Source organism: Rhincodon typus, chromosome 3 (assembly GCF_021869965.1).
Source record: "Rhincodon typus isolate 14 chromosome 3, sRhiTyp1.1, whole genome shotgun sequence".
Classification (NCBI taxonomy): domain Eukaryota; kingdom Metazoa; phylum Chordata; class Chondrichthyes; order Orectolobiformes; family Rhincodontidae; genus Rhincodon; species Rhincodon typus.
Genome location: NC_063334.1, coordinates 71,189,858 through 71,213,740, shown reverse-complemented (window position 1 = coordinate 71,213,740; position 23,883 = coordinate 71,189,858). Strand labels below are relative to the sequence as shown.

General features: G+C 39.5%; 1 protein-coding gene across 4 annotated transcripts in view; it reads left to right on the top strand.

The window, feature by feature from the left end:
* Window positions 1–15,570: 15,570 nt before the first annotated feature.
* LOC109913401 (AP-3 complex subunit sigma-1) overlaps window positions 15,571–23,883 on the top strand; it is an 80,654-nt gene continuing 72,341 nt past the window's right edge. Inside the window, exons 1-2 of one of the 4 annotated variants that reach the window (XM_048595007.1) lie at window positions 15,932–16,222; window positions 23,721–23,755. Coding sequence is in view for 2 of the 4 variants with exons in the window: in XM_048595006.1 (XP_048450963.1) it covers window positions 16,154–16,222 (69 nt within the window). In the remaining 2 variants the exon portion in view is untranslated. Of the gene's footprint in view, window positions 15,681–15,931; window positions 16,223–23,720; window positions 23,756–23,883 lie in introns of those variants that run through there. The other 3 variants (XM_048595008.1, XM_048595006.1, XM_020512897.2) reach the window with 3 other exon arrangements.

Genomic DNA, 23,883 nt, shown 5'->3' with positions numbered 1-23,883 from the left:
TGGTGATGCGCATGCATTTTTAGAATTAATACATAATGGATGGACTGATACTTGTGGAATAAAAGCTGAAAAAGCTTGAAATACTCAGCAGGTCAGGCAGCATCTCTTAAAAGGGAAATAGAGTTAACCTTCAAAATTGATAACCTCTGGTTAACACAGATAAAACATCATTAACCAGAAACATAATTTTGATTAGCTCTTCACAGATGCAGACTGATTTGCTATTTCTAGCATTTTCTGTTTCTGATTACCAGCAGCAGCATTCTACATTTGTATTGTAGTAATTAGTAGACTTGTGGAAAGTTAATTCCAATCAGACTCATAAGGAATATATCCTTAATTACAATGGTAATGATTAATTGACTAAATTAAAGTCAATGTCAATGGTTTCCACACATTAGTGGGGATATTAGTGTGAATAAGACATTCAATTCCATGTGAAGTTCACTAGTTTTGGGTCATTGTCACATGCTTTAATTAACCAGATCATACCAAGATGTTAAAGTTATCTTTTGAGTCAACATGTTTGTGATTTAACTTAAATCACCATCACTTGTAATGTGCTCAGCAAACAAAAATGCATGTATCACTCCCTAAAGCAAATTATGATAGATATCTTTAAATTTCATTGCCAATTCCTTGATGTGCTAACATTATGAGCTTGAGTCCTTTAAAAGACATTTTAAAAAATGTGCAATTCAGAGGTTAATTGGAAGGTATCCACAAGAATGCTGTTCAACTGGTCAAGCAGCTACTTATATGATACACAAGACGTTATCAGAATCGTTGATATATATGGGGGAACAAATATGTCAAAAGACATTTGTATTTTGTGATATTTTGAGACTTTCTTCAATTGTTTTGTAAATTAAATAAATTCTATTTATATTTTCTTGTAGACTACAAATTTGTGGAACCATTTATTCTTTTCCTAACAGTCTCAATTCTAAATGCAAATATTTTAAAAGATTTGGGCAATGACATGAATTATGTTCAGAGTGTAACATTTGTGCAAAACTAGGCTTTGCAAACAAGAGAATATTATTTTGCACAAAATACACTACAAATTGAACTCAATCTATGGGAGAAGGTAATCACTTATGTTGTTTGTTTCAATAGATGTTTTAAGTAACTTGTTCCAAACATCTATTAAATGTTGAAATTCACTCAGAGATAGTAGGAACTGCTGATGCTGGAGTCTGAGATAACAAGGTGTGGAGCTGGATGAACACAGCAGGCCAGGCAACATCACAGGAGCAGGAAAGCTGACGTTTTGGGTCTGGACTCTTCTCAGAAAAAAATTTGTGTCAAAGTCCTGGTGCCAAATTTAAAGGAAACCCAGACTGGCATTCATTCCTTCAAGCCAGCAGCATTGCTCGAGCTGTCACAGTGGACTCCTATAGCTAATCATTCTGGTTTTCCACTCTCTGCTGGACAGCTAGCTCCCCTTTCCCAATCGGCCTGCCTCCCTTGCCCTTTCTCCCTCTTCCCATTTAGTCAGCCTCCTTGAACGTTGCCTGTCAAACATCTGCTTCCTCCCTTTGTCATCCTCATAGATATTTTCTTATCAACCTGTTCAGAGATGTTATCACATACCTCTGGAACAGGCAGGACTTGAATCTAGGTCTTTTGCCCAGAGGTAGGGATACTGTTACTGTGCCACAAGAACCCTTAACAGTTTTGTGCACCATACCATTTAAACTACTAATATTTAATCTGAATCATTGCATATGCATGAAATACTTGTCAATGAGGACAAACTCATTTCAAAGGCCATCAGTTAACTTAAGTTGCCTACTACATGCTTCTTCTGTACAGCTGGGTTTTAGAAGGCATATTTTCCTCACTCTCAGGGAATTGATTTTGGAAACAACTTAACTGTGATAAGCTAACTTTTTTATTGAGAATGCAGGACACGTTTGCAAAAGGAATTCCTCGGGCCAGCAGTCAAGATATCCAATGCACTTATAATGTCTAAGAACCTAATTACAAACTTTCATTCCACCACCGAGAACCTGATTCTTGCCCTTGTGCACAATTAGGATCCCCCCCACCACCTCCCAACTGATGTTGCTTTTTGCTCCTGACAGTTGCACAAGATTCCACCCATTTCTATCTGAAAAGGAATTATGACATTCTTTGAAATCTTTTTTGGGGTAAGTTCTAATATTTCACTGCATTTAGTTGTGAAGAGTTACTGCATCAAATATTAATTTTTATACTTCATTAGTTGGATTCACATTTTGGACTTCCTTTTTAAAAGAAAGGCATTTCACTGAAACAAATGGACACTGAATGTATTCAAATAGCCTGTAATTTGCATTACTATAAGCTACATTTCATTCCATAGAGTCACAGGCTCTAGGAAGTTCACCAGAAACAATACACTCCTGCAGGGGTGTTAACAGTTTGTGTCAAAATGGAGACACAAAGTATACAAGAGGACAATCAGCTAATACGATGTACAGATGTGAACTAAAGCTGTCGTTTGAAATATAGCGTGGATTTGTAAATCTTTAATGGCAGTTAGAGAGGAATCATGTAACCAAATAAGCTTTGTGCGTGAATTTGGACTTGGTCTGAAATAGAATGTAACAGCAGAAGTGACAAAAAGCTGCTCTATCTCCCTCCCCCTTCAATATAACAACTAACCTTAGAGTTTGCTGCAACTTGATCTCTGGCTATATCTCTGCCAGCAAACAGAGAATTCCCCAGGAAAAACTTCTGAATTTCCACAGCAGCATCTGCTGAAGAACAAAGGATACCCACCTATATTTTGAAACATCAACTCAGTGGCTTATGAATGTCAGAGGGACCAGGATACCAGCTATAAGCTATGACTGACGCTTTTATTTCATATTTGGTCAAATTTGCCTACTTTACACTTCATCTGTACTGCTCCTTCGCCATGACTCCTTCATCTGTAATTGAGTGCATGGATTCTGAGAGTTGCTTTGCATTTTGGAAATGTATTAACCTTTTAATGATTTTACCATGGGTCATTTCCAGTACAATAACTTGACTCAATATTTGTTAAAAACCCAAAGAAACCTGTCTGACTAATCCTTACAACTGGCACATAACAGTTAATTACAAACACTAGTTCAGCAATTCAAATTTGCAGTTTTTAAAAACACCTTTACACTCAAGCAAGGTGATACAAACAGGAAAGCCATTCAATTCCTCCTTACCTGGTTGTTACCATTTTAGTAATGAATTAATAACAAGATCACTAAAGAGGACCGTATGGTTGCATATGACTGTTATATCATTGCCACATGATACATTACATTATTATTTGTTTCATAAATTATTTTTAAATTAAATTGAATTTCAAAACATTTTGTTATACTACTTTTGCAAGTGAAGTAGGTTCAGATACAGGCACAGGTAGACAAACAGGAGGCTGGAAGAACACAGCAAGCCAGGCAGCATCTGGAGGAAAGGAGCAGTCGGACTTTCAGTTATTACCCTTCTTCTGTCCTGGCTTGCTGTGTTCTTCCAGCCTCCTGTTTGTCTGCCTTGAATTCCAGCATCTGCAGTTTTTTTGTCTCAGAAAGAGGCACAAGCTGATTAGCCTCCACAAGCTGATTAGCCTCTACAGTTACCAAACAGGGCTGTCTATTTGTTTACTTGGACTCACAGCTGTTTACTGAAGTAAACCTCAAGGCCAGGATGGACATTATTAAAGATTTGAAGATTTAAAACATGAGCTTTGTTTGTTATGAGAATCAAGATAAACTAGAGTAACAAGTTAGATAAGATCCCGCAAAAAATATAAGAATTTTCCCGCCTACTCTTAGAAAATTGATAAATATTCAGCAGAGCGGTACACACATAATTTTGCATTAGTACCACAATATGGCTGTAGCTAGAATGGTAACACAGCCAATCCTTAACTCATATTTGCCTCTATTTGAATTGTATTGAAAATTAACTAAGTGTTGTAGAAAATCTTAACTACTACATCATTCAAGGAATGACGGTTGTGTGGAATACATTATCGAAGGGAGCTGTTGAATCTGATTGCATCAGCAAATCCAAACTAAGTATTCTTAAATGACTGAAAGAAATTTGATGGACAGGTTTTGAACTATCAGGGGATGTGACATTTCCAAGGTATTGGATCTACTCTTCTGAATGTCAGTTATGACGCCAGCCATTGAATAGCTTCCCCCTTGTTGTTTCTCTTGTCTGCGACCAATCATGACAATACCAGGATATGACTGTAAGTGTTTGTCATAGCAATCTCCTTGATCCAATCATGTTCAGTTTCTTCATCAACGTCCTATCCTCAATCATTAGGTGAGGAGTAGGACTGTTTACTAACTATTCCATAATGTTGAGTTCCACTCATAACTGTTACAATAATGAAGCTGAACATATTAATCTACATTATGCAGGCCTGGGCTGCAACTTATATTCATGATACTAAATGAATACTTCATGTCAGTATTTACTGTCAAGAAAGACATAGAAGCTAGGGAACTTGGACAAATAAACAGTAATGTCTTGAAATCAGTTCATATTACACAAGGGAAGATGTTGGAGGTTTAAAAATCATAAAGGTAGATAAATTTTGGAAACTAATCAGGTGGATCCCAGGACATTGCGGGAAGCTAGGAAAGCAGTTGCAATTAGCATTTGGCCCAAATGGGACTAGATTTATCTGGGATATCTGGTCAGCATGGATGAGTTGGATGGAAGGGTCTGTTTCCATGCTGCACATCTCTATGACTCTATGACTCAACGACCTTGCATTTATCTAGATTAAACTCCATCTGCCACTCCTTGGCCCATTGGCCCAGCTGAGCTGAGATGTTGCATTTTTGTAAGACAAACTAGGGCAGGATTTATGGAAGGGCCCCAGGGAGTATTGTCAAACTGAGAGACCTAGGGGTTCAGGTACATAGTTCCCTGAAAGTGGCATCACAGGTAGACAAGGTGGTGACAAAGGTGTTTGGCATGCTTGCCTTCATTGGCCACAGCATTGACTATAGGAGTTGGGAGATCATGTTGTGGCTGTACAGGACATTTGGTGAAGCCACGTTTGGACTATTGTGTAATGTTCTGGTTGCCCTTCTATAGGAAGGATGTTATTAAATTGGAAAGGATACAGAAAAGATTCACAAGGAGAGGCTGAATACGTTGGGACATTTTTTTGCTGGAGCATAGAAGGTTGATTGGGTGACCTTATAGAGGTCTATAAAGTCATGACAGGCATAGCTAAGGTGACTAGCAAAGATCTTTTTCCTAGGGTAGGGGAGTTCAAAACTAGATTTAAGGTGAGAGGAGAATGATTTAAGAGGGACTTGAGGATGTCTTTTTCACACAAAGGATGGTGCACACATGGAATGAACTGCCAGTGGAAGCGGTAGATGCAGGTACAGTTAAAACAATTAAAAGACATTTGGACAGGTACATGAATAGGAAAGATTTCAAGGGATAGGGGCCAAACACAGGCAAATGGGACTTGTTTAGTTTGGAAAACTGATTGGCATGAAGGAGTTGGATCAAAGGTCTGTTTTCACACTGTATAACTCTGTGACTCTTATCATAAGTCACATGTCACCCGGTTATAGTCCAACAGGTTAATTTGAAATCTCAAGCTTTTCAAGTGCTGCTCCTTCATAATGATTCCTTCTATGACTCTATGACATCCAAGCATCAACACAAATATCTCTCTGGACTTTCCATGGAACCACCGTGGCCTGATTTTCTTTGGTATCATGGTTAGTTGAACAAAATCATATTGAGAGCAGTTATTTTTATTGTCTCTTTACAGTCCATATCTGGATCAAAGCTGTAATAAGGTTTGAAGCAAAGTGATTCTAGGGGAACCTGAACCGTGAGATCAGGTTATAGCTGAATAGATGCTGTTTAAGAGCAGACTCCTTCAATTCCTTGCCTAATGATTGGAAGGACCCAGATAGAGCTGTAACTAACTGTAAGAGATTTGTGGTTGAGACATACCTGGAGCAACTTGCATACGTGCACAGCCAGTGCTGGTATGCATGTCTTAAGCACTAGAGAATGATGTTGTCAGGCCATAGCTTTTGCTGTGTAGTGTTCACCCATTGGATTCTTAATATCCACTGTGAAGTCTTTGCAATTATCGTGATTTCAATTACAGATCACAAAGATCTTTTTGCAGAAGTATTTGCTGGGTATTTTGAAAAATTATTACCAGACAGTAAGTTTCATTTTTCTTTCAACATAGACTAGACAGTTTCTCTTATTGAACCCTAACCTCTTAATCTCTAAGAGGTAGGTCACATTATAAGTTAACATTTAAGAATACTTCTTGGACAAAGTTTAGTTTGCATAAGTGCAATGTCAACAGTAAAGTGCAAGCAATACAAGGAAAATTCAAGATGATTCACTATGGTTAGTAAGTTTGCAGATGACACCAAAATTGGAGGTGTAGTGGACAGAGAAGAAGGTTACCTCAAAGTAACCTTGATCGGGATCTTGATCAGATGGACCAATGGGCCAAGGAGAAGCAGATAGAGTTTAATTTCAATTAATGTATGGTGCTGCATTTTGGAAAGGCAAATCAGGGCAGGACTTATGCACTTAATGGTAAGGTCCTGGGGACTGTTGCTGAACAAAGAGACCTTGGAGTGCAGGTTCCTAGTTCCTTGAAAGTAGAGCTGCAGGTAAATAGGATAGTGAAGAAGGCATCTGGTATGCTTGCCTTTATTGGTCTGTGCTTTGAGTATAGGATTGGGAGGTTATGTTGTGGTTATACAGGACATTGGGTTAGGCCACTTCTGGAATACTGCGTGCAATTTTGGTCTCTCTGCTATAGGAAGGATTTTGTGAAACTTGAAATGGTTTAGAAAAGATTTACAAGGATGTTACCAGGGTTAGAGGGTTTGAGCTATAGGGAGAGGCTGAGTAGGCTGGGACTACAGATCTTTGCCAAAACTTTGGGACTCTTCTCCCTAGAGCATCGGAGGCTTATGTGACCTCACAGAGGTTTATAAAATCATGAGGGGAATGGATAGGTAAATAGAAAAGGTATTTTCCCCGGGGGGTGGGTGCAGAGTTCAAAACTAGAGGGAGTAGGTTTAAGCTGAGAGGGAAAAGATTAGGGATCTAAGGGGCAACTTTTTCATGCAGAGGTTGGCGCATGTATTGAATGAGCTTCCAGAGGAAGTGGTGGAGGCTGGTACAATTATAACATTTAAAAGACATCTGGATGGGTACATGAATAGGAGGGGTTTAGAGGGATATGGGTCAAATGGGACTGGATTTATTTAGGATATCTGTTCAGCACAGACGAGTTGGATTGAAGGGTCTGTTTCCGTGCTGCACATCTGTATGACTCTAAATGTGAGGCATCAAACTTGAAAATTTAGTGCTGTGCAGAAGGTCATGGCAAACAATCATAGAAACATAGAAACACAGAAAATAGGAACAGGAGTAGGCATTTCAGCCCTTCAAAGCTGCTCTGCAATTCAATATGATCGCGGCTGATCATTCAACTCAACACACTGTTCCCACTTTCACCAATGTCCTTTCATCCCATTAGCCCCAAAGAACTATATCTAGCTCCTTCTTGAAAACAGTCAATGTTTTGGCCTCAATCAGTTTCTACAGCAGAGAATTCCACAGGCTCGGCAATTTCTGGGTGAAGAAGTTTTCCTCACCCCAGTCCTAAATGGCCTACCCTTTATCCTTGGACTGTGACCATCACAAAGATGGGAAGGAGAAGTATATGATTAGAATTGATGTAACGAGATTACATTTATCCAATGAAGGTTGGAGAGGCTCCATCAGTGCAATGTAGACCATTCCCTTGAAAGAGGAAAGCTGACAAAGGCAAAGATTGAGAAACCTCCCACAATCCATACACCATCCAATAGCTGAAAGTGGAAGTCAGAAGGAAAATGAAAAGTCAAAACAGTGAATGCTTCCTACAATCAATCAAAGTCCCAGCCCCAACCATTAAGTGGAGTTGGCAGTCAAAGTCAGGTATGACACAGTCAGAGTATTGAGAGAGCAGAGTCAAGCAAATGGAAGCAGATGGACATATCCAAAGAGAAGGGAAAAGAGCCAGGTATATTAATTGAAAATATGTATGAAGAAAGAAGGAAAAAGTCATTCTTTTCAATGCTTATTGTCAAATGATAATACATTTATTAAGCACATACTGGTGTTAAGGAAAACCTGCTTTTTACAGTTGTAACTGGTACATATGGCTATGATTACAGTAAAAATAAGTATATAACCAAATCTGTTAAGTGTTCATGAATGTTGGTATAGGTTTACTTATATTGTTTTCTGGGAGATTTTTTAGATGTATTATTTGATGTTTAATGTAAAATCTATCTCTTTAAGTGTAACTATTTATTGATTGGTCTCCCTGCTTTATGGTGACAAGAAGCCCCAGTTTTACACAGAAGATCCTTGTGGCCCGATTGTTTGCTCTAAAATGCTCATGTGTCAGGGCATGACACACGAGCTTTTTAAGAGTGAACAGTCAGGCCATAAGGTGAAGCATCTGTATCTCACTACCCTTTCCCTCTTCACCCCTTTACTTGTCTCCTTTATACTGCCCCTCATATTCTAGTTTGATATGTCAAACTTAATGACAAAAAAATCTCATCAATGCTGCAGTCTGCCAATCTGCGCTAAGTTGGACCTGCACGTGCAGAAAATATACTTCTCACTAGCATCATTGCTGTGAGGCAACTGGCTGGGTATGGACAGAAGATTGACTTTCACCTCCTGGTAATCCTAGAGCTGGAACTACATTTAAAACACCATGTAAAAACCAAAATAACTGTGGATGCTGTAAATTAGAAACCTTTCTGAGGAAGGGTCACTGGATCCAAAACGTTAACACTGATTTCTCTTCACAGATGCTCCCATCTTCTGAAGATGGTAAGGATTTAGCTTTTATAAAAATCCATCCATGATCACTGCTGTGCTGTGAGACACTGTCTAGAAAGTCATTCTCATCATTGTAAGCATGCAGCAACACCGATCTGCATTCCACAGAGGCCCCTTGCAGCCCACTTCCACATGGAATGAAAGTAACTAAAAACCATATTCAATATTCGTTATCTTGGCAGGAACATTGTAAGACTATTGATAAGCACTGACATGTTTCATTATCTTTTAGTGATGTTAAAATGACCCAATATTTGGTTTGGAATTACACCATAGCTGAAAACACCGGAAAGTGGCATTGTCTGGTACTTAGGTGCATTTCTACACTAGAAACCATAAAGAAAGTATGTGAAAATCTGATGCACATGCTTCACTGTGTCTCTGTCAGAAATGTGGCTGCTGATGACAGGTAAAATTCCTCTTTCCATGTATATGTACAATACATGTACATGTATTCTTGTACTTACAACCATTTCTTTTGCAATAGGTGAAGATGAGTTTATAGTAATGAAACATAAGTATCCTTTATTAGAAGAATTGGATTCAGCAGATGGAGATTTTTCTAATCGTGTAGTTAATGATGACGACAAGCTAATTTATGCAGGTGCCTCCGTTACAATCTTAGAAAAGGCATTATTGACATAACACTTGAGCTCAAACTTGGACTTTATGAACGTATGAACAAGTCACAAGAGTAGGCCATTCAGCCCTTTGAATTTGCTCTACCAATCAATAAGATCATTATCTGATTTTAACCCCAATGCTAAGTAATCTTTCCTCCCCATGCTAACCAAGAATCTAGTTACCTCTGCATTAAAAATATTCAAAGATTCGGCATCCACTGATTTTAGAGAATGAAACTCCAAAGACTCACAACCCTCTGAGAGGAAAAAAGGTTTCCTCATCTCTGTCTTAAGTAGGTCACTGCTTATTTTAAAACTATGACCACTAGTTCTAGATTGCCCCACAAGACGAAACATCCTTTTTGAAATAACTCCACACAGGCTTGTATCCTGTCACCAAGTCATCCTTTATTTACACGTGGAATGTCCTTAACTCTGGTACAGCCTCGTCAGAGTCAGCTCTCAGAATGTCAGAATGTCTGACACTCCTGTTTTTATCTGTCAGCCAGGACTCCTGGCTTGGACCAGGCTAACACCTCCAGTCAGGGAACCCATATTCTACGAAGTCCACCTGGATGACCACGTTACAATCACTACATATTTGACAACCACCCATACAAGTCCCCACAGGAACTTAAATGTTTCAATTATATGATTCAATTAACTCACCTCTGACTGTTCTAAATTCTGGAGGATACGTGTCTACCCCGTCCAAACTTTCCGAATAAGTCTTTCTGAGGAATGTCTGGGAGATTTACTATGATTTCTTGAATTACATTATCCTTCCCCAAATTCTTTTACCTCCTGCACTTCACCAGACTAAAATCTCCATTCAAGTTTCACAGGTTTTATGATCATTGTGAATGTGGACAAAAACATACAAATAAGGAATATAAGTATGTTACTTGCTCCCATGAGCGTGCTTCAATATTCAACAACATCATGAGTGATCTGATTATTCCAATTTGTACCTTTTGCACGCAATAACCTTTCACCCTCCTTGCATATCAAGAATCTGGTTACTTCATCCTCAGAACTATTCAAAGAATCCATTTCTACTACATTCTAAAGATTTATGATCCTTCGTGAGAGAAAAAAAAATCCTACTTATCTCTGTCCTATATGGGACATCCCTTATTTTAAAGAGTGATGCCTAGTTCTAGATTGTTTCACAAGGAAGCATCCTTTCCACACCCACCCTGTTAAGACCCCTCTGGTTATTATATGTTTTAAATCAATTGCCTCTTACTCTTCTAGACACTAGAGGATACAATCCTAGTCTGAGGACTCTTGTGGTCCACGGTAGTTACATAGAATTCACACAGAGCAAAAAAAGGTCATTCGAGTCTACACCAACCCTGTGAAGATCATTCCATCCAGACTGAGGACCTTGCCCTATTCCCAGAACCTCACATTTACCATGACTAATCCACCTAACCTGCACAACTTGTGGGAGGAACCTGGAGCACCTGAAGGAAACCCATACAGACACGGGGAGAATGTGCAAACTCCACACAGACAGTCACCCAAGGCAAGAATTGAACCTGGTTCCCTGACACTGTGAGGCAGCAGTGCTAATCACTGAGCCACTGTGCCATCCTAAGTGTCCCTACCTCTGAGTCAGGAAGCCTGGGTTCAAGTCTCACCTACACCACAGGTGTTTAATAACATCTTTGAACAGGTTAATTAGAAAATAGCCACAAGCCTGTCTATCCAACCTTTCCACATGGGCAAACTGCTCATTCCAGGTATTCTAATAGATATTCGTTAAACTGCTTCCAATGCATTTGCATCCTTCCTTAAATGAGGAGAACTATACTCTACACAGTATTCCAGCCGTGGTCTCACTAGTTCCCTACGTAAGCATAAGCTTCCCGCTTTAATGTTATTCAATTTCCCTTTCAATAAACAGTAACATGCTATTAGTTTTCTTAGTTAACTTGCTATACCTAGCCTTTCGTGACTTTTACCTGGGGCATCCAGATCTCTCTGCATCTCAGAGCTCTGCAATCCTTTAAGAAAATGCATTTTCTTTTTTATGATCCATGCCAAAATGAACATTTTCTCATTTTACCACATTATACTCCATTTTCCAGATACTACCCAATCACTTAACCTATACATCCCTTTGTAACTTCCTTATATCTTTGGCCCTTTCATCCAAATCATTGACATAAATTGTAAAATGTTATAATCCTAACATTGATCTCTATGACCCCACTCTTACCATCCAGAAAACAACCCATTTCTGCCTATTTTTTTGTTTCCTACTAGGGGCGTCAAGCAGTGAGTCAGGCTCTTATTTGAACCAGGATATGACCTAGTAGTACTCAGCATTTGTACATATGTAGACAGAATTGATCAGAGAACACTCCGAATAAAGCCACCAAACTTCATCTCTATGAATGAAGGCAAACAAATTCAGGGAAAGGCTTACTTTGTAGCTGTTCTGTGAGGCATTCTACCTGATTATTTCAACCAGTACCACCTTCTTCTAGTAGGAGCTGTTTATATACCAAGCAAGGAGAGGATAGAAAATGTCGAACTTCTGCACAGTTGATGAATGATCACTCACAACCTGTGCAATTTCAGGAGATCTGTACACAGATCAGCACCTGAGTATAAATGTGCATCAGTTGCTGTATTTAGGTGATGTAATGGAGGCTTTGTGTTGACAGTTGTTTTTCTTTTGAAGAATTTAAAGGAAAGTTGCTGAGGATGTTTCCATGTTCCAAACAAAGTTGTTGCGCAGATAGCAAATGCTGTCACTTCTATGCTTACAATTTTTGAACATAGGATGAGATTTCTTCTTGATTCCAAAATTGTAAAATCGAGGAGTCATTGTCAAAGTGGTATGGACTGGACTGCCATTGCAGATGATACCTATGCACTAGGTAAGAAGACAGCAATAAGAAGCTTTTATCTGCTTTGGAAAATAGAGGGTTGATGCCAAAATCCTTGTTCTCTTTCATTCAAGTTTCATGGCTTGCTTGTATGTGGTCTTTGCTATTCTGCCTTGAAGAGTAAGGTTTGATGAGTTGATTTTTGGAAGACAGTGATTTTGCCCAAGTAGAATTATTTCTGAAATGTGCATGCCACTCAAGTATCACTACCCAAACTTGTAACTGTGATTCTGCATATGAAGCTGTGGAGAAGCAATTAGCTGTTGCATGGTGTATGAAAGTTGAACTTTGCATTCGTCCATTACAGGAATTATACATTCCAAGGAAGGATCAGTTGATCCGAAACGTTAACTCTGATTTCTCTCCACAGATGCTGCCAGATCTCCTGAGCTTTTCCAGCAATTTCTGTTTTTGTTTCTGATTATACTTCAGCAGATGCATTTAGCTGAAAGGAAATCTGATCAGCTTGCAGAAACTCACTACAAAATGTTTGCCTGTATGTCAGTGTTGACATAACCAGGGACAACCTGTCAGATCTTGATTTTGTATTTTTGCTCCCTAACAATGTTGAAGTCGATTAAATATTTTAGGACAGGATTGTATGAACAAATTGGCATAAATAAAATATGGAACCCAAAGAAATACTGAGAAAAGAGATAGGTTTGAGGCTGGTACAGTAGATAAGGGAAGTTAAAGAGTCAAGGCAGGTAAGAGTACAGCAGAGAACGAAATAAGACTCATAAATTAAACTGCATTTATTTCAATGCAAGAGGCCTGACAGGTAAGGCGATGAATTTTGGGCATGATTGGGAATATGGGACTGGGATATCATAGCTATTTCAGAATCGTGGCCCAGAGAGGGGGAAGATTGGCAGTTTAATGTTCTGGAGTATAGAAATTATAGGAAGGATAGAAAGTGGGGGCAAAGCAGGAGGGGGAGTGGAGTTCTTGGTTATGGATAACATTAGGTTGTACTTAGGCAAGACATTCTTGGGAAAACGTCCAGTGAAGTTACATGGGTGGAACTGAGAAAGAAATGATCAACTTATCGGGATTGTACTATAGGCCCCCCAATAATCAGTTTGAAATTGAGAAGCAAATACGTAAGGAGATCTCAGATATATAAGAAGAATAGGGTTGTAATAGTAGGGAATTTTAACTTTCCAAACATAGACTAGCACTGCCATAGTGTTAAGAGCTTGGTTGGAGAGAAATTTGTTAAGCGTGTATAAGAAAACATTCTTATTCAGTACGTGGATGTACCAGCTAGGGGAGCAAAACTGACCTTCTCTTAGGAAATAAAGTAGGGCAAGTGACTGAGGTGCCAGTGGGGAAGCACTTTAGAGCAAGTGATCATAATTCTATAAGTTTTAAAATAATTATGGAAAGGGATAAACCTGATCTAAAAGTTGAAGTTCTAAATTGGAGTAAGGCAAATTTTAACAGTATTAGGCAGGAACTTTCGGAAGTTGATTAGGGGCGACAGGTTCACGTGTAAAGATACAGTTGGAAAATGGGAGACCTTCAAAAATGAGATAATACAAATTCAGAGACTGTGTTCCTATTAGTGCAAAAGGCAAGGCTGGTAGGTATAGGGAATTCTGCATGTCTCGAAAACTTGAGGCTCCGTCAAGAAGAAGGAGGCATATGTTATGTAGACAGTTGGGATATAGTATAAGGGCAGTAAGAGTATACTTAAGAGGGATTTCACAAAGGCAAAAAGGAGACATGAGAGAGCTTTGGCAAATAGTGTTAATGAGAATTGAAAGAGATTTTACAAATGCATTGAGGGCAAAAGACTGGGGAGATAATAGGGCCACTTAAAGATCAACAAGGCCATATACGTGTGGAATGACAGGAGATGGATAGGATACTAAATGAATATTTCACATCAGTATTTACTGCTGAGAAGGACATGGAAGCTAGGGAACTTGTGGAAATAAATAGTGATGTCTTGAAAAGTGTCCATACGAGGTGCTGGAGGTCTTAAAATGCTACATATAGATAAACTCCAAGTCCTGATCAGGTGTATCCCAGAACTTTGAGGGAAGCTGGGCGCTTGATGAAATATTTGTATCATCGATAGCCACAGGTGAGGTGCCAGATGACTGGAGGGTGGCTAATGTCGTTTATTTAAGAAAGGTGGCAAGGAGACACCAGGGAACTATAGATTGGTGAGCCTAATGCCAGTGGTAAGTTGTTAGAGGGGATTCTGAGATACAGGATTTATATGTATTTGGAAAGGTAAGGGCTGATTAGGGATAGTCAACATGGCTTTGTCTGTGAAAAATTGTGTCTCACTACCTTGATTGAGTTTGTTGAAGAGGTGAAAAAGAAGATTTACAAAGGCAAAGCAGTAGACCTTGTCCACATGGACTTTAGCAAGGCATTTGACAAAGTTCCACATGGTAGACTGCTTAGCAAGGGTTTCGGGGGAGCTAGCCAATTGGATACAAATTGACTTGAAGGTAGGAGAGACTGGTGGTAGAAGGTTTTTTTAAACTGGAGACCTGTGACTAGCAGTGTGCGATAGGATCGGTGCTGTATCCATTGCTTTTTGTCATTTACATAAATGACTTGGATGTGAATATGAAAGGTATGGTTGGTAAAGTTGCAGATGACACTAAAATTGGTGGCGAAGTAGACAGTAAAGAAGGTTATCTCAGTGTACGACGGGACCTTGATTAGATGGGCCAATGGGCCAAGGAGTGGCAGGAGTTTAATTTAGATAAATGTGAGGTGTTGCACTTTGGTAAGGAAAACCCGGACAGGACTTACACAGTTAATGGTAGGACCATAGGAATGTTGCTGAACAATGAGGCCTAGGGGTCCAGATGCATATTTCCTTGAAAGTGGAGTTGCAGGTAGACAGGATGGTGAGGAAGGCGTTGACACGCTTGCTTTCATTCGTCAGTGCATTGAATATAGGAGTTGGGAATTCATGATACGGATGAACAGGACATTGGTAAGGCCACTTTTAGAATACCATGTTTAGGATATCTAATCGGTGAGTATGAGTTGGACTGGAAGGTCTGTTTCGGTGCTGTATAACGCTATGATTCTATGATGAAAAAGTCAATCCGTTTGGACATATTCCAAATGTCAACCTTCGCCTTCGGTCCCACCCACAACTTTAGGCTCCTGTCATTGTGCTAAAGGAAGTCAATCAACATGGAATCCTGCTTTTGACTTTTGAAAATCTGATCGTCCGACGGAAGATAGGAATAAAATCATTCAATAAGGACCGTTAAAAGTATGTATTCGTTTTACTCAATGCGATAGAAATTACCTACAGAAGACTGTGAAATCATTAAGTACCCTAATAAACGAGAAGTCTAGCACCCACCACTGCCAAAAAATCGCGTGAAAAGCTTTAATATATTTTTATTTGTTAACTTAAGCCCATTTTAAAACGTCTTGAATTGACGTTTTTTTTTAAAAAAAGATTCCCACTCAAAAACTAAATCGGATGTTCCTAAAGTTACCCTCTTAAGACCATTTGTTAGGCGTTTCGAAATAGCGCAATGACTTTCTGCTGCTTTTCCTGAACGGTGGTGGTTTCCGTCACGGTGTAAAGGGCTGGCAGCTGGGGGAAGTTTCCTGTGACGGACGCTTCACTTCGGATTTGGTTCCGCCCACCTCGGTTTTTACGTTCATGTTTCGGAGAAATTTCGTTTCAATTTCCACTGTCAGTCGGTGCTTCGGGAAGAGGGCAGTCCAGTCGTCATGATTAAAGCCATCCTGATATTTAACAACCACGGCAAGCCGCGACTCTCCAAGTTTTATGAGCGCTATGTGAGTATGAGGGAGAGAGGGCCGGGATCGAAGCGCCCGTTAAACTGTCAACTTCCGCGTGCGGTCTGTCGGGAGAGTGAACCCCCAAACCGGGCACGCGCTCCAGGCCACATTCCAAAGTAGGGCTCACGCTAGGAGCAACCTGGCGTCATCACAGAGACGGAGTCTTTTGCTCTCAAAGTGAGCTTTTACATTGGGCAGTCGCAGCGGCATAGTGGAACCGCTCCACTTCGCCCACCGGCGCTCGCACACCGTATTTTGAATTCGAGGATTTGCCCGTCGGCACCTGTGAATTGGTGTACAGATTGCCCCAGGCTTTATTTCAATGAGCTGTACGGAATATTCCAAAGCAGAGAGAGGAGGTGGTGTTTCTTTCGAAACGCTGTTCTTCAGGTTGTCCTCCCCGATCTATGTGGTTGCCAAATTGCAGCATACAGCCATCAGCTGCACGAAGTGTTGTTTTAACACACGAGCTCAGGCAAAACAAACATGTAAAGTTCAGCGAAGAAGAATAATACTAAACTAAGCCAACATTTGTTATTTACGCATTGGGACGAAATACCTTTGAGTTTATCGAAGGCATAAGTTTTCGAACTACATGTTGGAAAGGTAGTATCCGTTAAGATCCAATAGCGGCTACCCTGTGAGATCATCCTGTGATGATTGCTTTCTAATTAGAAGAGGGGCGTCTGAGGGAAGGTTGAGATGTGAGATCATCAGAGACTTGGAAGGCGATAGGCATTATGTGTCTAACTGTACAGCGTTCTAGTATTCCTATAAAAATAAAGTTTTGCCAGACCCTAATTACTATTGCAAACACAGTGCATTTATATAGTGCCCAAGTGCTTTACAGCCAATGAGGTATGGACTGTAACAAGCAAAAAGTACTGGAGAAACTCAGCAGGTCTGACGGTATCTGTAGAGAAAATCAGAGTTAACTTTCCAGTCCAGTGACCATCGTCAGAACTAGTACCATCTCTGTTGCACTGAAGAACACCTGGCAGCCACTTTGTATACAGCAAGGTCTCACAAATAGTCCTGCAATAATTCAGAAACTGTGTGTTTGAATCTGTTGATATTGGCCAGGACACTAGAGATCACTCCCTTGCTGCTCTTCAAAAGAAATGTCATGGAATTTTTTTCATATACCAGCTTAGAAAGCAGATCACTGTGAATTTAATGTCACCTCTTGACAGGTGTGGTGTGTTAACTTACTTTTATCCTCCAGTCTTTGGCAAAAGCGTTTAATTAGGGGCAGGAATCGGCCATTTAGCCCCTTGCATCTACTTTGCCATGCTAGAACAGGGCTGATAATCTACCTCAACATCTTTTTCACACATTATCCATGTATCCATTGATGTCATTAGTATTGAAAACTCAATCAATCTCTGTCTTGACTATATACAATTAGAGTTTCCAAAGCCCACTAGGGCAGAGAACACTAAAGATTCCTCACTGTCCTGAGTCAAGGACTTCTTCCTCATCTCAATGCTTGCCCCTTATCTTTTAGACTGTGTGTCTCGGTTTAGACCCTGCAGCCAGAGGAGATATTTGTTCTGTATCTATCTTGTTTCTCCCTTTTAAGAATCTTGCAAGATTCAGTTAGATTTTCTCACATTCTTTGAAACTCTTAGAGAATACAAGCCCAGTCTCTTAGAGTCATAGAGCTGTACAGCATGGAAACAGATTCTTTAGTCCAACTCGCCTGTGCTGATCAGATATCCTAAATGAGTCTAGTCCCATTTGCCAGCATTTGGCCCTTATTCCTCTAAACCCTTCCTGTTCATATACCCATCCAGATGTTGCAATTATACTAGCCTCCAACACTTTTTGTCTGGCAGCTCATTCCATACATGCACCACCCTCAATGAAAAAATTGCCCTTTAAGTCTCTTTTAAATCTTTCTCCTCTCACTTTAAACCTATGCCCTCTAGGTTTAGACTCTGCTACCCTGAGAAAAAGACTTCCGCAATTACTGTATCTACGCCCCTCATGATTTTACAAATTTCTCAATTCACCCCTCAGCCTCCGACACACGAGGGAAAATAGCCCCAGCTCAAACCCTCCAACCCCGGCAACATCTTTGTAAATCTTTTCTGAACCCTTTCAAGTTTCACAGCATCCTTCCTCTCGCAGGGAGACCAGAACTGAATGCAATATTCCAAAAGTGGCCTAACCAATGCCCTGTACAGGCACAATGTTACATCCCAACTCTCTTACTCAATGTACTGACCAATAAAGACAAGTACACCAAACTTGGTTAGAGACAAAAAAGCTGCAGATGCTGGAATCCAAGGTAGACAAACAGGAGGCTGGAAGAACACAGCAAGCCAGGCAGCATCTGGAGGAAAGGAGAAGTCAGTGTTTTGGGTATTACCCTTCTTCAGGACTGGATGACCCTTCCAGTCCTGAAGAAAGCATACTAAACACCTTCTTGACTATCCTAACTATCTGTGACTCTGCTTTCAAAGAACTATAATCCTGCACTCCAAGGTGTCTTTGTTCAGCAACACTCCCCAGGACCTTGCCATTAAGTGTATAAGTCCTGCCCTGATTTGCCTTTCCAAAATGCAATAGCAAAATTCTCTGTATGCAGCAGATCTGATATAAAAGCCAAAGTACTCGAGGATTCTAACAGATCTGGTAGCTCCTGTGGGGAAGGAGTTGGTGATGATGTTTCCAGTTCAGTGTGACTCTTTGAAAATTTCCTGCTTACTTAAGAAAAGGCCATTCTCTTGCAATTAATGGCTAACATACTATTTGCCTTCTTAATTGATTATTGTATCTGCTCATCAGTTTTCAGTGACTTATGAAGAAGGACACCTAGGTCCGTTTGGACACCAACACTTTACAAAATTTCACCATTTAAGAAATATGTTGCACCTCCCTTCTTCCTACAAAAATGGATAACCTTGTACTTATCCACATTATATTCCACCTGCCAAGTTCTTATCCACTGATTTTGCTTGCCCAGATCCCTATGAAATCTCTTTACATCATTCTCAGTGTTTTGCATTGTCTACTAACCTAAATATTTGGGCCCTACAAGCAAGTCGATTGTTTGAACAATCTTGAGTCAAACTGCTGATCCTTGCAGTATACCTGTATTCACGACCTGCCAACCCGAGAGTGACCCATTTATTCCTACTGTTTTATTTTTGTTCAGCAGTCCTCAATCCATGCCAGCATGAACCTGGATCTTTGTGACATAAAGGGATTGTGTTACCAATTTGGCCACAGCTGAGACCACGTAGATAGGATACTGAGTGATTCTTTGCAACTAGGTGTAGAGCTGGATGAACAGAGCTGGCTCTACACCTTGTTATCTCATATTCTCCAGCATCTGCAGTTCCTACTATCTGATTCTTTGCAACTGTTGCTTCATTGGTACTAACTGGTCTGCAGCTGCAGCATCAATGTCATTTCGGTAAAAGACTTGAAAAGTTGTATCATTGTTCAGGTCTTGTACACCAGTGACATCAGATTTTTTAACTGTTCAATTTATTTATATATTATTTATTCTTGTTAATTATTAAGTTATATCTATTCATCAGTTCAAAATTGCTATTTGATTTACTTGTTTCTGCCAGAAGTTAAATTATTTGGATGTTTGCAATTGATTTAATAGTCTTCAATGCTTAATTTTTAAACTGGTAAACACTCAGTTTATTTTTTTGTCTACACATGTTATTCCTATTGGGCATCTAATTTTTAACTTTTCATTTCCTCCAAAGCTTTGATTACATATTTAACCCCTCACATTTTTGGATACAAATACATAGTGATTGAGATTTGTTGTATGATTTGATTTTAGAGTATTAAGGAAGTTACATTTCAAATCATCAGCTTGAAGTTGGTACTGAAAAGTGATACACAATCACAGAACAATATGAATTTCTGGAGCACTATCTCTAACAACTCTCTGATTATAATGTGCTGTTTTCCCCCTCCAAACATGAGAAGGTTCAAAATTTTTCATGTGCTTCAATATACTGCATCTATTAAAATTAACTAATTGCAATTAAGAAGTTACAGAATGAGACCAACTCTGGAGGTAGTGTTGCATTGCCTACCCAAGTTCAATTTAGGTGAGTTCTGGAGACTTCTGTTGCTTTGCAGCCTATAATTTTTCACTCATTCACTCAATACACAATTGTGGATTAACAATTGCAAAATAAACATTGGCTGTTATTTCCAAATCGTGCTGTACAGTGAACTTCAGTGTGGAGAGGGAACTTATTTGCATTGATGCAAACTATACAATATCACTTCCTGTGACTTAGTCCTAAATGAAATACTTGAGTTTTAGTTTTAGCTTTAGCCTGACCAGGGAAACCTTTGATATGCTTTCCTGTCTATTGTCATTCATCATAAAAGTGCTTATTTGGTTTCTGATCAGAGTATTTTTTAGCTCGCAGATTTGCAACTTGTGATACAGTACTGCACAAAATAAAATGGCTTTCAAAGGTGTTACAGTTGAAGTGAAAAATATGTATTTCTCCTATGATCAGTTAGTTTTGTATTGATTCAATTGAGTAGTTGTTGAGTTCTTTCTCAGTTGAGAAAAGCCGTAATTCTAACTGTTTGTTTGAAACATCAATTATTTAAGAATTAGTTTACACTAATAAGGAACTGAGTTCTGTTAAGATGTCTGTACTTGCATTATTTATGCAGATTGCAAACTGTTACTTCATTTTGGTTCAAAAATGCAATTGTTTATGCAGGGCTGCATCAAGTAAGATTTCAGAGCCACCAGGATTTGTTCGATTTGTATACGTTTATGTTCTGACCATTATGCTAGGAGTGGTATTAAAAAAAATCAATGCAAAGAATAATACACATTTGCATTTTGAGCAATGCTGGTAAGTTTAGAGATCTTCATTAGTACTTGAGTGCCATACCTATAACAATACTTCTGTGCACGCCTGAGTGGATGTTGCATTTTCTGAAGCGTCTGCCAATGGATAAGACTTTAAAATTCAGGACCTGTTCAGTGGATGTTAAACATCTTTAAGTAATTGTTTGTAAGATTTTTTTGTGTATTAATGGGTTCTGGGCTTTGTTAGTAAGGCCAGCATTTGTTGTCTATCCCTAGTTACTCTGGAGGTGATGGTAAGCTACCTTCTTAAACTACTGCAGTTTGTCTGGTGTTTTCGCACCCACAGTGTTGTTAAGTATGGAGTTTTGGGATTTTGACCCAGTGACAAAAGAACTGCAATCTATTTCTAAATCAGGATGCTAAGTGACTTGCGGACAAATTTTGTAGATGATGATGTTCTCGTGCATCTCCTGTACTTGTTGGTGGAGAATCTGGGTTTTGGAGGTTCTGTCAAAGAAACTTTGGCAAGTTGTGCATCTTGTACGTGATATGAATTACAACTACCTCATGGTGGTAAAGATGAAGACTTCAGGTGTTTGTTGGAGAGTTAATCATTTGGACCACTTTGTCCTAGTTGATAAACTTTTCTTTTACTGTTAATGGGGTTTCACTCACATCTAGAAAATTCCGTAATATTCCTGACTTTGTGCGTTGTAGATTGTGGAGTGAATTGGCTTGCTTTTTGACTTGCTATTGTTGCTGCGTTATTAATAGAGCTGGTCCAGTCAAGGTTTTGTTTAGTGATGACGTTCGTGTTATTTTGGATGTTTAGTAATGGAAATTCCATTGAATGACAAAAGGATATGGTTAGACTTTCCTCTCTGAAATGTTAATTACCTGCACCTTTTTATAGTGCAAGCGGAACTTCCCACTTTCAGCCCAATGCTGGATGTTTTCCATGTGGCACAGACTGTGTACAGAGTTGTGAATGAAGTTAAACCTCACAAGCATCAATAAAACCCCTAATTTTGACCTTTGGTGAGGGGTGGGTTATTCCTGAAGCAACTGAAGATGGCTGGACTTGGACTTGGATATATCAGTAAGAAATTCAAGTAGCAGGATTGAGATGTTTGGTCTGAACTGAAGCAGGCACAACTATTTTCTTTTTGTGCTAGCTATGACTCCAGAGAGGATCATTCCCTGTGACTGACGTCAGTTATACCACAGTTCTTTGTTACATCTCTACCTTGTTTCATTCTCCCTGCCTTGTTTAGGCCAGTCACTTTTTGACTGTCTAATTCATATCTATAATCTTTGTTTGGACTAAGAGTTGTAGTGTGGCTTGGTGCAGAGTGGTCCTGTTAGAATTTAAACCTAGCATTGGTGAGTGGGTGAGTAAGTGTTGCTTGATAACACTGTCAATACCTTTCATCATTTTGATTTAAAATGATTGATGACACAGTAATTGGCTAGATTAGAGTTTTTCCTTTTATTGTGGACAAGATATGCAGAGGCAGTTTTTGATGTTGTCATATTGATGTTCTGGCTGTATTTATTCAGCTTGGCTAGAGGCACACCTCGTTTTGGAGCATAAGTTTTCAGCACATAGCCAAAATGTTGGCAGGGACCATGGACATTACTGTATCCAGCACAGCATTTTCTTGATATCACCTGGTGGGAATCAAATTGGCTGAAGTCTGTTGTCTGTGATGCTGGGCAGCTTGGCATGTGGCTGTGACGGAACATCTACCTGACCCTCCTGACTGTAGATGGTTGCAAATGCTTCAGCTTCTTTTGGACTGCCTTGAAGGATTTTCCAATTGTTTGAGAGTATGAATGCTCATGAAAGTTTCCCATTATTTTAATTGTTCGTCACCCTTCACAGCTGGAAGTCTGCAGAGCTTGGTGATTTGTTGATTGTGGGATGTCTTACCTGTGTATAGCATGCTACTTCAGCTTTTATCCTCATGCATGTAGTGATGTTAGCAGTGTTTTTTTTTTAAGGCATGCCTGGTGGTACTCCAAAAAAAAAATTGTCCTTCTCTGGCTTTAGAATTATACAAGAGTGATGAATAATTTTTTTTTCTTTATTCATTCGCGGGATGAGGGCATCGCTGGCAAGGTGGCATTTATTGCCCATTCTTAATTGCCTAGAAGACAATTAAGAATCAATCACATTGCTGTGGGTTTGGAGTCCCATGTAGGCCAGACCAGGTAAGGATAGCAGTTTCCTTCCCTAAAGGACATTAGTCCAGATGGGTTTTTCCAACAATTGACAATGGATTCACAGTCGTCATTAGATTCTATTTCCAGATATTTATTGAATTCAAATTCTACCATCTGCCATGGCGGGATTTGAACTCGGGTCCCCAGAACATTATTTGGGTCTCTGGATTGACAGTCCAGCGATCATACCACTAGGCTATCACGTCCCCAGTGGCTGAGTGCCAGACCATATGACTACACATTACAGTGGAATTGTATTCTATCATAACGTGTGGATACCTGAACACCTCAAGTATCCGGTTTTGAGCTGTTGGATCTATTCTGAATCTAAACAATTTAGCATGTTGATTTTACCACACAATATGATGGATGCCATCTTCACTGTAAAGGCAGGACTATATCTTAGTGAAAACTGTGCCAAAATTGCTGATTTTTTTTTTTTTTTTTTCAAAGGCAGGTGCATCTGTGAAGTTTGAAGGTGAAATCATGTAAGCTTTTCCCATGTTTATATTCAACATTTGCCATTTAGGAAGCCCTGCAGGGCAGCTGCAGCTTTAGGGGGCTGCTGATGCGAGGTACAGAAAATCGAGCAGTGACAACACAAGGAAGTGGTTGG